Source organism: Cervus elaphus, chromosome 13 (genome assembly GCF_910594005.1).
Source record: "Cervus elaphus chromosome 13, mCerEla1.1, whole genome shotgun sequence".
In the NCBI taxonomy this organism is placed as follows: domain Eukaryota; kingdom Metazoa; phylum Chordata; class Mammalia; order Artiodactyla; family Cervidae; genus Cervus; species Cervus elaphus.
This window is the reverse complement of record NC_057827.1, coordinates 71,568,134-71,583,287: the sequence shown is the minus strand read 5'-3', so window position 1 is coordinate 71,583,287 and position 15,154 is coordinate 71,568,134. Positions and strand designations below refer to the sequence as shown.

General features: G+C 46.3%; 2 gene segments (V, D, J or C); both read left to right on the top strand.

The window, feature by feature from the left end:
* The window catches only part of LOC122706350, a 191,963-nt gene that overhangs the window by 25,303 nt on the left and 151,506 nt on the right, over positions 1–15,154 (top strand).
* The window catches only part of LOC122706348, a 78,093-nt gene continuing 70,567 nt past the window's right edge, over positions 7,629–15,154 (top strand). The window contains 2 exon segments of the C gene segment in view: positions 7,629–7,702; positions 7,785–8,086. Coding sequence covers positions 7,657–7,702; positions 7,785–8,086 — 348 coding nt within the window.

Here is a 15,154-nt window from a genome sequence, read left to right as displayed (position 1 = left end):
GTATTCAGTCATAGTTTCTTTGAATACATTTTCAATTTCCTGTTCTCATTCTTCATAATCTGGGATTGCATTATGCATAAGTTGGCATGCATTTCATTATCCCAAATATCTCACATGTTGTTTCATCTTTGGCGGGGGCGGGGAGGGGTGAGGGGGAGTCGTTTTGCTGTTTTGATTGGCTGGTTTCCATTATTCCACCTTCCAGATCACAAATGTGATCTTCTGAATGATTTGGTTTGCTATTCACTACCTTGAGGTTCAGTTTTTATCTTGGCGATAAAGCTGTCTACTTTTGATTGGCTCTCTTTCTAGTTTCTAATGAGTGACCCACATTTTTTATCAATAGTCTTTCTTAATTCCCTTAGAGTTTTTGTCACCACTTTTTTGAACCTGGGGTCTGGTAGACTGGATGAGTTTGCTTCATTGGTTCTTTCAGGAGATTTCTCTCAGTTATAGTAATTGGGAATTGTTTCTCTGCTTTTTCACTTTTTTGTGAATTTAGTTCAAACGGTTATCTGCTGTGATCTCTAAGGGTTATGTTTATGAAGAGGTGAGCATGTATAGATTGTGAGAGACCAATATTTATGGTGTGAGGGCTGTTTTTCTATGGATGCTTTCCACATCTTTCCTCATGATGCACTGCCCCTTGTTCCTTTGATAGGAGTGTGTTCCTGTCAAAGTGTGTCCCTTTGACAGGAAGTTGTGGCAACAAGAGCCTTGCTGGCTGTTCAACAGGGCTCGTTTTGGCTCTGTGGCTGCCATAGCCCTGTTGGGGGCAGGGTATCCTCTCCAGTTTTGGAGTAGAATCCCCCAGATCCAGACCTAAGTTGTGGTGTGTTCCCTCTGGGAAAGGAACCAGTGCATGCTGTTTCCCATGAGCTGTCTGCCATGATGTGTTATTCTGCAATCCTGCCTGTCTCCTAGTGTGTGCATCCTCTGAGTTCACTGTTGCTGGCGCTTCCCAGAGGGGCTGAATGCATTGTAGGAATCCCTGTAATTGACTCAGAGGTACCTCAGGCAGGCATGCACAGTCCCAGTCTCTCGACCTGCTGGCTGGGTAATGTGCTAAAGCCATCTTCCGGCACCTCTTTTGGGAGTAGCTGTAATCAGCCCAAATGTCAGCCCTGCTTCTCTGAACAGGCCCACAGATTTGCCAAACTCTGGCAGCCAGAGCCATCACTCTATGAGCAGACCAACAACAGGGCTCCCATTTCGTGCCCACACTCTGTCCTGCACACACCTCAGTTTCAACCCGAGCCCCACTCACTGTTTGTGAGAGTTTGCTGCTGTGAGCCAAGAGCTACACCAGGATTCATGACCTTCAGAGGAGCACATTTCAATCTAGGGCCAGAGACAAGGCTAGATCCCTTGCAGGTTTTGTGTAACAGGGATTTATTAAAGTATAAAAAACATAGGGACAGCTTCTGACATAGACATCAAAAGGGGGCAGAAAGAATGCCCCCTCACTCTTTTTTAGCAAGGTGTTTTATGTCTGTTTCAGTTCAGTTCGGTGCTCAGTCATGTCTGACCCTTTGTGACCCCACGGACGGCAGCATGCCAGGCTTCCTTGTCCCATCACCAACTTCTGGAGCTTGCTCAAACTCACATCCATCGAGTTGGTCATGCCATCCAACCATCACATCCTCTGTCGTCCCCTTCTCCTGCTGCCTTCAGCTTTTCCCAGCATCAGGGTCTCTTCCAACGAGTCAGTTATTCACATCAGGTGGCCAATGTATGGGAGCTTCAGCTTCAGGATCAGCACTTCCACTGAATATTCAGGAATGATTTCCCCTTGGATTGGCTGGTTGGATCTCCTTGCAGTCCAAGGAACTCACAAGAGGCTTCTCCATCACCATAGTTCAAAATCATCAACTCTTTGACACTCAGTTTTCTTTATAGTCCAACTCTGACATCCATACTGGACTACTTCAAAACCATAGCTTTGACTAGATGGACTTTTATCGGGAAAGAAATGTCTCAAAAACCACTACAATATTGTAAAGTCATTAGCCTCCAACTAATAAAAATACATGGAAAAAAAAAAAAAGAAATGTCTCTGCTTTTTAAAATGTTGTCTAGGTTGGTCATAGCTTTTCTTCCAAGGAGTAAGTGTCCTTTAATTTCATAGCTGTAGTCACCATCTGCAGTGATTTTGGATGCCAAGAAAGTAAACTTTGTTACACTTTCCTGAGGAACCTCCTCCTGGGGACGGTGACCTGCAGTGCTTGTGGTCCCCACGTAAGAGGGAGCCCTGGGGGAGACACTGGGTAACGTGACTCACGTTCTAGTCCATGTTACTCTGCTGACCATGGTTCCAGTTCCTGCACATGCAGGGCTCCAATCAACACACACACATTCCCTTTCACTCCACAGGTCTGAGTCTGAAATCAGTTTCACTGGATTGGAATCCAGGTGTGGCAGGACCACACACACCTCAGTCTCTCACGGAGCGCTGTGGTCTGAATGCTTCTGTGCCCCCAATGCTTCTGTGCCCCCAGAATTCATGTTTGGAATTCCTGTGCACCTAGGATAATGATGTTAGAATCAGGGTCTTTGTCCGGTGCTTAGGTCATGAGAGTGAAGTCTCCATAAATGGGGTTCAATTTGCTCTAAGAATCCCCAGAGAACATGCTTACCCCCCTCTGCCTGGTGGGGACCCAGAGGGAAGGTGCCTGGTGTGAACCAGGAAGGGGGCCCTCACCAGAAGGCAGCCTCATTGGTGTCCTGACCTGGGGCGTCAAGCCTCTAGCATTGCGGGAAATAAAGGCTTGTTTACAGACCACCCACCCGAGCTTGTATGCACTCTGAAAGGATAAAGTCAGGGACAATCTGCTTCTTTGCCGTGTCCAGTCTAGAACTTCACTGCCTGCATCCCTGGCTCTCAGGCACTCCCTTCCTCTGCACAGCCCAGCAAAGCACCTTCCATCAGTGGTCACTCCTCCCAGGGTCTGATGCCCTTGGCCTCCCTCTGACGAACAAGGTTGTTGTTTCAACTGTAACCACATGCTAATCTAGGAATATTCAAAATTCCTAGACCTCTAAATTACCCATGTTTTCCAAGGTCCATTATGCCATGGGAGATGACATTCATAGACTCCATGAATGATTCAAACACACACAGTCCACCTTCAGCCCTGCAAATCCTCGTGTCTATCATGCAGGCTCATTACACTTAGCAAATCCCAGCAGGCCTCTAAAATGTCAACCCTTAGAGAATAAACAGCAAATTTGGTCTAAATACCATCAACCACAAGTCCCAGATCTAATCCTCTACCTCAGCTATGGGTGACGATCTGCATCCTAAAATACAACTCTCAGACAGGCATATCTCAGCTACAAGCATTTTCCTTCTGTAAAAAGGATAAATGAAAGTCAGAAAGGATCCCTGGCCCCAGTGCTTGTGTGTGTGTGGTCACCTCAGTCATGTCGGACTCTTTGTGACCCTATTGACTCTAGCCCACCAGGCCTCTCTGCTCATGGGGTTCTCCAGGCAAGAACACTGGAGTGGTTGCCATACCCTCCTCCAGGAGATCTTCCCAACCCAGGATCAAAGCTGAGTCTCCTGTGTATCCTGCATTGCAGAAAGATTCTCCACCGCTGAGCCACCTGGGAAGCCCCACTGGGCCCGGAAACTGTTTTAAGTCCATTGAGGCAAACTCTACTAAGCTTCAAGGTCTGGGAATAATCTTTGGCTCCTGTTCCGGCCTCTGGGCCTGTTGATCTGCCCCCTCACTTTCCTTTCCCTTTCGTGGAAGGTGGTCCATGTTTGAAGCCGAGCACTTTCACCAGCCTGTCTCCTGCTAGTGGAGTCTGAGGCTCTAACCCTATGTTGGGCACATGTGTATTCGCAAGCGCTGTGTCTTTCTCTTGGACTGATTCTCAGATTATTGTGTCCTCCTTGGCTCCTGTAACAGTACTCTAGAGTCTATTTTATCTGGTATGAGACTTGCTACCCCAGTTTCCTTTCCATTTACGTGGAATATCCTGTCCATCCTCTCAGTTTCCATCTGTTTCTGTCCGTAGGTCTGAGGGGGTCTCTTCTAGACAGCATTGCATGGGTCTTGCTTTTGTTTCATCAGCAAGGTCCATATCTTTTGGTGGAGCATTAATCAGTTTACATTTAAGATAATTATCAATATGTATGTGGTTTATCATATAGGTCATTTTGGATGTTTGTTGGTCCTGTATTGGACCAGAACCTGGTGGTCTGGAGTCGACGATGAGAGAACGAACAAAAGAAAAGGCTAATATTCCCTGGGTTATGCAGCCGGTTTTTGAGTTCCAGAGGATCAGCCAGAAATAGAGAGAGAGAGAGAGAGAGAGAAATAAAGAAAGAAAGGCAGACAAACAGACACGGGGACTCCAGCTCTGATGGAGCAAAGGTGTTTTAATCAACATGGTGTGGGCATATATATTGCCTTACAAGGTAGTTATTCTCAGCAAAGATAAAGATTAAAATTCCAGACTTACAAAACATAAGGCAATCCATATTAAAACAGAGAGTTGTAAACAATCACTTTTACCTTAAGGTTCACAAGAAGGAAGAGGGTACTTATCACCATATTGAAAAGCTAACTAAGGAAATGCCTGGATTCCTCAGCCCCAGGAAAGGCTTGGCCCTCCTCTTAATTCCTGAATATTCACTAATTGATCAGGAACAGAGGACTCCTGAGAGGTCCAAAACAGCACACAGGAAGCCTCCTGTTAAATGCTTCCTGACAGATGTTGAACCGTGACCCTCAAGTAAAAGACAATATATGATGGTGTACGATCCTTTCTATACATTGTTGAATTTAATTTACTAATACTTTGTTGAGAATTGTTGCATTTAAATTCCTCAAAGGTATGTTTTGTAGAATTCCCAAGAGAAGTTGTCTGCTCCTGTACTGTTCCTGGAACTTTTTGAAATGATGATTATATAATTCAATTTAGACACAAATGATCAGTCTTTTCAAGTTGTCTGTTCCATCTTGACTCAGTTTTGAAGGTTTTGCAGTTTACAAATTTGTCCATTTCTTCTAGGTTGTCCAATTTGCGGGCACACAACTGTTTGTAACAATCCCACATGAGTTTTTTGGATCTCTATGGTATTAGTTGTCTAATACCGTGTCTCCTCATCTATTTCTCATTTTATTCCAGTACTTTCTTCTCCTTGGTGAACCTGGGTAAAGATTTATGATATTGTTTGTTGTTGCAAAAATTCCCAACAAACCAGTTTCTGGTTTCACTTATCCTTTTCATTGTTTGTTGTGTGTGTTTGTCTATACTCATCTCAATATTACTGATTTCTTCTCTGGTTTTTGTTCTTTCCTTCCTTCTACTGTCTCTGGGCTTTGCTTGATCTTCGTTTCTCTAATTCCTTTAGGATGTAAGTTAGGTTGTTTACTTCCAGTTTCTTGAGGAAGGCCTGTATTGTTATCAACTTTCTTCTTAGAACTGTTGTTGTACCATAGATTTTAGAGGTGAAATTGTCTTTATATGCAGAATACATAACAGTATAGATGGAAAACCCTAAAGACGCCACACAAAGCTACTAGACAACATTATCCAGAAAGCCCTGAACTCAACAGGTCAGAGTGGGTACCAGCATTTGATTGCTCACGGCTGAGGAGTTGTTGGGGGTTCTCTGGGGATTCAGGTTCTAATGCCATAAACTAAACCCCATAATAGACCAACTGGAGGTGGATTTGGGGATGTGGTCTGGAGTCTTCCAGTCCCGGGAGGTGAGAAGCATATTTGGATTTTACAGGTGGCCCAATGGAATCACAAGATCAGAGAAAGTGGAGGAGAGGAAAGCCTGCTAGTTGATGCATACAAGACCCCACTGGCTTTGATGAGGGACGAAGGTGTTGAGCCAAAGCATGAGGACACATTCTCATCCCTCAGAAGCTCAGTGACCTGGAAGCCAGAGGCCCACAATTCCAGGGTCACCTGGATCAGGTCCTGATCCAGGACAGGAGTCCTCATCACGGTGCATGCCATCTGGGACAAGTGACGCCACACACTCTGAGGCAGAGTGAGGAGGGACCTCTCCCCAGAGCACATTCAGGTGTCGGGAAACAGGATCCAGTACAGAAGGCATGCTGGTGCAGAACTGCTATCGCCAAAGCCAGACCAGAAAGGGCTTTTCATAGACGGTAGGTTCTACCTCAGTCAGTGTTCAGGTGAGATCCCTGTGCCGAGGAAGAGCTGACCTGCCCCAGATGCGAAGGGGTGACGTCTCAGGGCAGGAGAGGCCAGGGTCACACGGACAGGGTGTCAGTCAGAGATGGGGACGCACACCGGTCTCTTCTGGCTCCAGGAGAGATAACACCGCTGATGGCAGCACTCACCACCCCCGGAAAACCCACCTAAAGTCCAGACACGCGGTGATGGCCGTCATCCCCAGTCTACATGCTCACAGCCGGGATGCAGGTGCGAGGCCACAGCCTCAGGGCCACAGGGAGACGGGGGACCTGAGCTCTGCTCTCCAGCACTGCTGACTCAGAGGACCTCAGGCTCAGTCCAGGACACGGAGACCCTGGGCTCGGGAAAGCTGCTCTCAGTGGGGTTTTCAAGGGAACCTGCTTCCTGAGGAGGGGCTTTCCTCTGACCATGCAGCCCTCACACTCTGCCTGCCGTTCACTGTGAAGGTTTACCTCCACGAACCATGCATGTCCTCTCACCACTGTGGTGGGGACTATGTTCCCTGAGCTCCCATCTCACGGCAGGCACACAGAGAGGAAGAAATAAGAACTTGGAGGAGCAGGGAGTCTGTGCAGAGTGACCAGGGCACCTGCCCAGCATGTTGGAGCACTGAGGAGCTCCCAGGCGCTGTCTGTCCTTAGTAATCGGTAGCCTTGTGGTCCTCAGTGTCCACACTCAAGAAGCAGGTCCTGAGGTTCACAAGCTCCTGCAGACACTCAGTTGTGCACACGATCATGCAGGACAGCCCACTGGGCAAGCCAGCCATGCTGGGAAGATGAGCTTCTCAGCAGAAATGACTACTTTGTCCACAAAGTTAACTGCAGGGTTGGTACTTATGAACACCCCACCTCCAGGGAAACTCTTGATTTCAAACTGCTTCAGATGAAGAAATGGTCTTGCCTGTTAAGGGAAATAACAAATCCTTTGGAGTTATGATCAATTTAAATTGTACTGAGTTTTTTTTTAATTGAATGCAATTATCACATAATCTCTCCCTCCTGTTTTAATATCCTGTTCATGAATATAAGCTAATGCAGAAAAGAACAATAAATAAGAATTTCTGACAAGTATGCAGACCTTGAATCTGAGCTGTTTAATTGACAAATGAAGAGATAAACCTCCATGGCATTACTCTCTTCCCAATATCTGTGCTTGATATTTGACCACATCTTTTTTCCTGACGAGCCCGTCCACATCCTTTCATTCGTGGACACAGAGGCCCAGGGGCATGGGGAGGGGGTCTTCAGGCGGGGACTGAGTTCTCTGAGGGCACAGTCAGCACCTCCTCACAGGGGGAGCCTCATAGACTGAACCTCCTTTCATTGTTTTCTGTTTTTATGCAGAGGCCCCTCCCACATGCAAAAATCCACTCAGGTCACAGGCTGGAAACAAAGCACCAGGTCACTTAAATTCAGGCTCCTCCTCAGGCTTGAAGAGATTTCAGGAGCAGTGACTCTCATCTGCTCGAAGATGAGCCCACTGTGGACCTTCCTCTTCGTGCTGTCAGCTCCCAGCGGTGAGTGTCTCTGGATCAGACATGGGCACGTGGGGAAGCAGCATCTGAGCCCGTGAGTCACCGTGCTTCTCTCTGTCCACAGGGGTCCTGTCCCAGGTGCAGCTGCAGGAGTCGGGACCCAGCCTGGTGAAGCCCTCACAGACCCTCTCCCTCACCTGCACTGTCTCTGGATTCTCATTAAGCACCAATGCTGTAGGCTGGGTCCGCCAGGCTCCAGGGAAGGCGCTGGAGTGGGTTGGTGCAATAGGTTATAGTGGAAGCACAGGCTATAACCCAGCCCTGAAATCCCGGCTCAGCATCACCAGCGACACCTCCAAGAGCCAAGTCTCTCTGTCACTGAGCAGCGTGACACCTGAGGACACGGCCGTGTATTACTGTGTAAGAGACACAGTGAGGGGAAGTCAGAGAGAGCCCAGACAAAAACCTCCCTGCATGGGCGCCCAGCACCACCAGGGGGCGCTCAGGGCCCACCACGTTCAGGACTGCGCCCAGGAGCAGGTGCCCTGGGGGCGCCTGGAGGGAACTCTTGTTTGAATCTGGTTTTCTCGTCCCGCCCAGCGATTCCCTGGAAACCTCTTTTGTGTCCTCACTGTTCCGTTATTGTGGTTTATATTGATTTCATAAAACCATACATAGTTTTTATTTTTTGTTTAAGTATAGTTGTGTGTTTTTATATATATATATGTCTGTGTGGAATACGTACCAACACTCCCGTGTAATCCAATAGTCAGAATTGTGTGTTTTCTCTGTTTTGTTTTTGTCTTGCCATAGACGCTGAATACAACTCTGAGGCTCACCGTCATTTTCCATGAGTCCAAAGTCATCAAATCTAGTGAATGGCCCAAGAAGCCCCAGGAAAGCTTTAAACGTTCCTTTTGCTGTTTCCTTACATGTTCAGTGAGAAGACACACCCTCCTGCTTGCAGTCTACCTTCACAAACACTTCGAAGTCTGCAAGTTGTAATGTTACAGACTGTAATCCAGTGTTCCATAGGGAGTGATCCTCATTATTCATGGATTCCGTTTTTGCAAATTCACCTACTTGCTAATTTACATCTGGACCCCAAATGTGACCCCAAAGTGGATGATGACCTTCACCTATATCCATATCCCCTCTCAGCAGGAGTGAAATAATCTTCATTTCCTCTAGTCTCTCACAGGCTGGTTGTGGCCACTTTCTCTCGTCTAAGCAAGGATGTTGCAGGAATGTCCACAAGTCCATCCAGGTGACCGGCTTAGTATAGTATGGAACCAATAAAAAATGGAAAGTATTATGGAAAGTAAGCTTTTGGACATAAAACAGATTGCCAGGCATTTCAGTAGCAAAAATGAATTTATTTAGGACCAACCGAGAATTACAAATTGGAGTCTGCAATTATAAAGAGTCATGTGCAATTCCCCAGTAGAAGTGGAGAGACTGTCTTTTGTATCAAAGTAAAAAGTGAGGTGGGAGGGCTCTTGTAACTAAAACTCTGTGGTTTTTCTTTACCTGAGTTTTTTGGCAGAAAAGAAGAGGTAACTTTGTTCATGTTGGAATCAGGGATTGTCCAAGGGCATGAAAACTCCTCCTCCTGTCCACTGGGTTTTATTTAGTTGTACTTTCTCTTTCCTCTCCTCCTCCTCATTCTTATTCTAATTCTTTTACACTTTCCATTTTTGGTCAAGGGCTTCCAAGGTGACATTACTGATAAGAAGAAAAAAAAAAAAACCTGCTAGTAATAGAGTCTCCTGCCAGTGCCAGAGAGTTGGGAGAGAAGGGTTCGATCCCTGGGTTGGGAAGGTCCCCTGGAGAAGGCCATGGTAATCCACTCCAGGATTCTTGCCTGGAGAATCCTATGGACAGAGGAGCCTGGTGGGCTACAGCCCATAGGGTTGCACAGAGTCAGACACAACCTAAACAAGTTAAAACACCCTCACTTTTGTCAAGATCCTTCTCAGAAAATGAGCAATACTTGGGTTTTTTAAACTTTTGTCTCTCAGTGACAGGAGGAACTTTTCTGGGTGCAGTGTCATTCAGAGGGAAAGTGTGCAGAATGTAAGTCTGTTGATGTCACATTTAGGTAAGAAGAGGACTGATAGGGAGAGCTCTCAGGCATTTTTTAACTAAAACCCCTGTGTTGTCAAGATCATAGTCATTGGGAAGCACGTGACATTTTACATTATCATCCAGGGTTTGGCAGAAAAATGCCCAATAGGTCTGGTCCAGATACTGTAGAAAGTTCTTATAACATATTACCTTAAACTCTGAAATATCATTAAATTCAGGTCAGCTTTGAGGTGCAAGTCCATTCAGGACTCAGCTGTTCTTACTGTGTGTCATGGGAATCCTAGTTCCTATCCTCTGGAGGGTTGGTTAGCAGTGCTTGGTAGGGTCCTTTCCAGTGAGGCGGAAGAGTTCTTCTGGGGCATTGGTCCAGTAGGTGAAGGTACCAGGTGTCAACATATGAGGCTTAGGTCTGTCTCCTGAGAGTCGCTGCGAGTAGATAGCTCCAGAGGAACAGGTGTCAGGAGGTGTCCATGAGTGTGAAACAATCACGATGGGCGTCACTGGTGTTGGGGGTGGAGGGTAGATGAGGAGTCGTGCCAGAAGCAGCACTGTTTCCACTGTCTCCCCATCTATTTGCTGTGAAGTGATGGGACCAGATGCCATGATCTTAGTTTTCTGAATGTTGAGTTTTAAGCCAACTCTTTCACTCTCCTCTTTCATTTCATCAAGAGGCTCTTTAATTCTCCACCTTGAGGTGGAGTTATGAATATCTGAGGTTATTGATATTTCTTTTGGCAATCTTGATTCCAGTTTGGGCTTCATCCAGCCCAGCACTTCTCATGATGTACTCTTCACTCTCTATTCATGATACAGGTCTATTTATCAACTCTGATGTTTGTGAGTTTATTCTCTAAGTCTATGCCTTGATTCCTGTGTCAGTGTTATTGTTACCACTGTTGTTGTCAGGACAGAGTTTTTAATAAATACAAAAAGTTAGAAATGATTTGTGAATCATGTGTGTGGGTTGATATCTAAAAATTCATTCTGAAGCTCAGGGCACCAAAAACTTCACTCTGCTGACACAGTCATCTTGCAAAGGAAGTCAGGGCCCAGAAATGTCCACACAAAGAGGACATGAGGTCCAGCACTGTACTCTGACTGAGCCCCAGGCTACAGTCAGGTCAACCTTCCTTACATGTGAGTGTATTGTAAGAGGGGACCCTGGAGATGAACTTGACACCCTCACAGGAGCCCTGCGTCAGACAGGGTGGACCCTCCCAAAGCACAGAGTGTGAACAAAATAAAGGGTGACTGTCACTTTAAACTGCCTAATGTTGTGATTGCTTCCTTCACATCAGAAAACACATGAAAATTTTACACATTTCCACATGGGACCCATTTCCCCATTTCATAAATGGTAACTGTACGGCACAGTTGGACAGGGTGACTGGAGAAAGGTCACACTGCCATTTGAGGTGCTCTGAGACAGTCCCAGGTCAGAATCCAGAGCCAAAGTCCTCCTAGCAAGATACAGGGAGGACCTAAGTTCCCGGGCAGGAATCCCGGGCTCCCAGGTAGGAAGACACACCTGAGTGCATGGAGAACAACACCAACTGGTTACACTTTAGCAGGTCCACACTGGCACTGGTGGGGACAGTACTTAGGAGACCGTGACCACCACTACACCTTTTCCTCACTCGACCTCAGGGAATGCATTTCAGGTTAATTTGCTGGTGGTTTCATTCTATTCACTGGCCTCTGCCCTAGTTAAGTTAATATTCTTCTCTTTTACTCTCTGGGCATTTCCATCTCTCAAGGATTTAAATCCATTGTTTGTCTTATTACTGTAACTATCTGATAAATTGATGAGAAAAACATCTACTTCTGCTTCATTGACTGCACTAAAGCCTTTGCCTGTGGGTCACAACAAACTATGGAAAATTCTCAAATAAACAGGAATACCAGGCCACCTTACCCGCCTCCTGAGAAATCTGTATGGAGGTCAAGAAGCCATAGTTAGAACTGGACATGGAACAATGGACTGATTCAAAATTGAGAAAGGAGTACGTCAAGACTGTGTATTGACACTCTGCTTATTTAACTTACATTTACAGGACATCATGCAAAATGCTGGGCTGGATGAAGCACAAATTTGAATCAAGGTGCCAGGAGAAATATTAATAACCTCCGATATGCAGGTGACACCACCCTTATGACAGAAAGTGAAGAGGAACCTAAAGAGCCTGTTGATAAATGTGAAAGTGGAGAGTGAAAAAGCTCGCTGAAAAGTCAACATTCAAGAAACTGAGGTCATGGCATCTGTGAACTATGATCATAATCACTTCATAGATAATAGATGGAGAAACAGTGGGGGCCTTGACAGGCTTTATTTGCTTGAGCTCCACAGTTTCTGCAGATGGTGACGGCAGCCATGAAATTAAAAGAAGAAAAGCTTGGAAGGAAACCTATGACCAACCTAGACAGCATATTAAAGAGCAGGTACAATACTTTGCCAACAGAGGTCCCTTTACACAAAGCTATGGTCCTTCCATAGGTCATGTTCGGGTGTGAGAGTTGGACCATAAAGAAAGCTGAGCACTGAAGAATTAATGGTTTTGAACTGCGGTGTTGGATAAGAGTCTTGAGAGTCCCTTGGACTGCAAGAAAATCAAATCAGTCACTCCGAAAGGAAATCAATCCTAATATTCATTGGGAGTACTGATGCTGAAGCTGAAACTCCAGGATTTTGGCCACCGGATGGGAAGAGCCAACTCATTGGAAAAGACCCTGATGCTGGGAACCATTGAAGTCAGGAGGACAGGGGGGCAAGAGAGGATGAGATGGTAGGCTGGTTTCACCGACTCAATGACGTGAGTTTGAGAAACCTCTGGGAGATGGTGAAGGACAGCACAACATGGGGTGCTTCCATCCATGGGGTCTCAAAGAGTCAGACACCACTCAGTGACTAAACAATAATATTTGATGAGATTTTGATCATGTGTAAGTTGTATGCAGATGACACCACCCTTATGGGAGAAAGTGAAGAGGAACTAAAAAGCCTCTTGATGAAAGTGAAAGAGGAAAGTGAAAAAGTTGGCTTAAAGCTTAACATTCAGAAAACTAAGATCATGGCATCTGGTCCCATCACTTCATGGGAAATAGATGGGGAGACAGTAGAAACAGTGTCAGGCTTTATTTTTGGGGGCTCCAAAATCACTGCAGATGGTGACTGCAGCCATGAAATTAGAAGACGTTTACTCCTTGGAAGGAAAGTTATGACCAACCTAGAGAGCATGTTAAAAAGCGGGGACGTTACTTTGCCAACAAAGGTCTGTCTGGTCAAGGCTATGGTTTTTCCAGCGGTCATGTATGGATGTGAGAGCTGGACTGTGAAGAAAGCTGAGTGCCAAGAAATTGATGCTTTTGAACTGTCCTCCAGGCTACAGAAAAGGGAACAGATTTTCCTTCCTCATTGTGAAATCTCAGCCCTGCACTACTGGTAGACCAGCTGTCCCTGCCAGGATGGAGGCTCTTGCATTGCTGCCTGGTCTCTTGCATAAATGCCCAGGCAGCACCACGGGATCCTCTGTGGGTCACTGGGAATAATACAAGTTGCAGGGGATGATGGTGTGTGGCTCTACATGTGCTCCTTGCTTCCAGGTCCAATAAATCCCTACAGGCTTAGACAATACCTACATCCTGTTCTACTGTGCGGTTTGCTTTATGTAGAACATTTACCATCAAAGCAATTACCACTAGACACATAGATGGCTGGTGGAAAAGGTTATAGTCAGACAGATACTAGCATCCACTTTCAGACAAGTGCTGAAAACAAATCTGTAATCCTTTCTTTACCACAACATCTTAAGGGAGCTCTAGAATGGAGGAAAATCAGGCCTGTTCTCCTTCCAGGAACAGACCAGAGCCTGAGTAGGCACGTCCAGCTCTGTCCAGCATCCCCTGTAGGGGCAGCCAGGTCCACTGTGAGAAGCCCAGGCACAGACAGGAGGGCTCACTGTGCCCTGATGTGTGCCCTCCAGCACATCACCGCAATTCCAGGCTGCAGGTTACCTTCACGTCTGTAAGACGCAGGTAAACCAATTCCTACATCACATTCTAGTTGTGCTGGTGTAGAAAAAACTAGTAATAAAACAGGCACTGAGTGTCAGGGCCCAGGGAAAGTCGCTCCCAAACGGGCCTCCATGGCATATTGATTGCTATGAACTGAAGTGAGTTAAGAAAGGACCATCGAGCTGCTGTGGGCACTGCTCTCAATTCCAAGGTATCTCTGAGTATGCTGGCAATTATGGCTTGTCGGTGGCTCAGTGGTGGAGAATCTGCCTGCCCAGAAGGAGACCCGGGTTCAACTCCTGGGCCCAAAAGAAGGAAACAGAAACCTACTGCAGTATTCTTGCCTGGGAAATCCCATTGACAGAGGAGCCTAATGTGCAACAGTCCATGGTGTCAAAAAAGAATCAGACACAACTTAGTGAGTGAACAAAACCAACATGCAAGCAGCTGGCCCTGGTGGCTCTTATGCATGGTTTTCACCAGATCACCAGCACAGATCCTAGGAGCTCAGCCACCTGGACTGCACCTGGACCTGCTATGGGAGCTATGGAGGCAACATGGACACTCCTCTGACCCAGCCCCCTCGTGTACAGATCCACAGAGTGCACGGCTGCTAAAACTAGAACCATCCAAGCTGCAAGGGCCCTTGTTGTCTTTTGGGGTTTTCACAGGGGCTGAATTTAGCAAGCCATCCCTGGAAGTGTCCCTGCTCAGTTCACACAGCGCAGGGAGAGATTTCCCTCCTTTTCTTTAGCCGCACATCCCTGCGTGCTCAACTAAAAGTGAATAACCTGGGAATCATGGACAAATTCTTAGAAAGATATGACCTTCAAAGAATCAATGAGGTCTTTATCTTTCTGGCTTACTTCACTCTGTATAATGGGCTCCAGTTTCATCCATCTCATTAGAACTGATTCAAATGAATTCTTTTTAATGGCTGAGTAATAATCCACGGTGCATATGTACCACAGTTTCCTTATCCATTCATCTGCTGATGGACATCTAGGTTGCTTCCATGTCCTGGCTATTATAAACAGTGCTGCGATGAACATTGGGGTGCATGTATATAGTATACTAACGCATATATATGGAATTTAGAAAGATGGTAACGATAACACTATATGCAAAACAGAAAAAGAGACACAGATGTACAGAACAGACTTTTGGACCCTGAGGGAGAAGGCGTGGGTGGGATGTTTGGAGAGAACAGCATCGAAACATGTATATTATCAAGGGTGAAACAGATCACCAGCCAGCCTGGATGCATGAGACAAGTGCTCGGGGCTGGTCCACTGGGAAGACCCAGAGGGATGGGGTGGGGAGGGAGGTGGGAGGGGGGATTGGGATGGGGAATACATGTAAATCCATGGCTGATTCATGTCAATGTATGGCAAA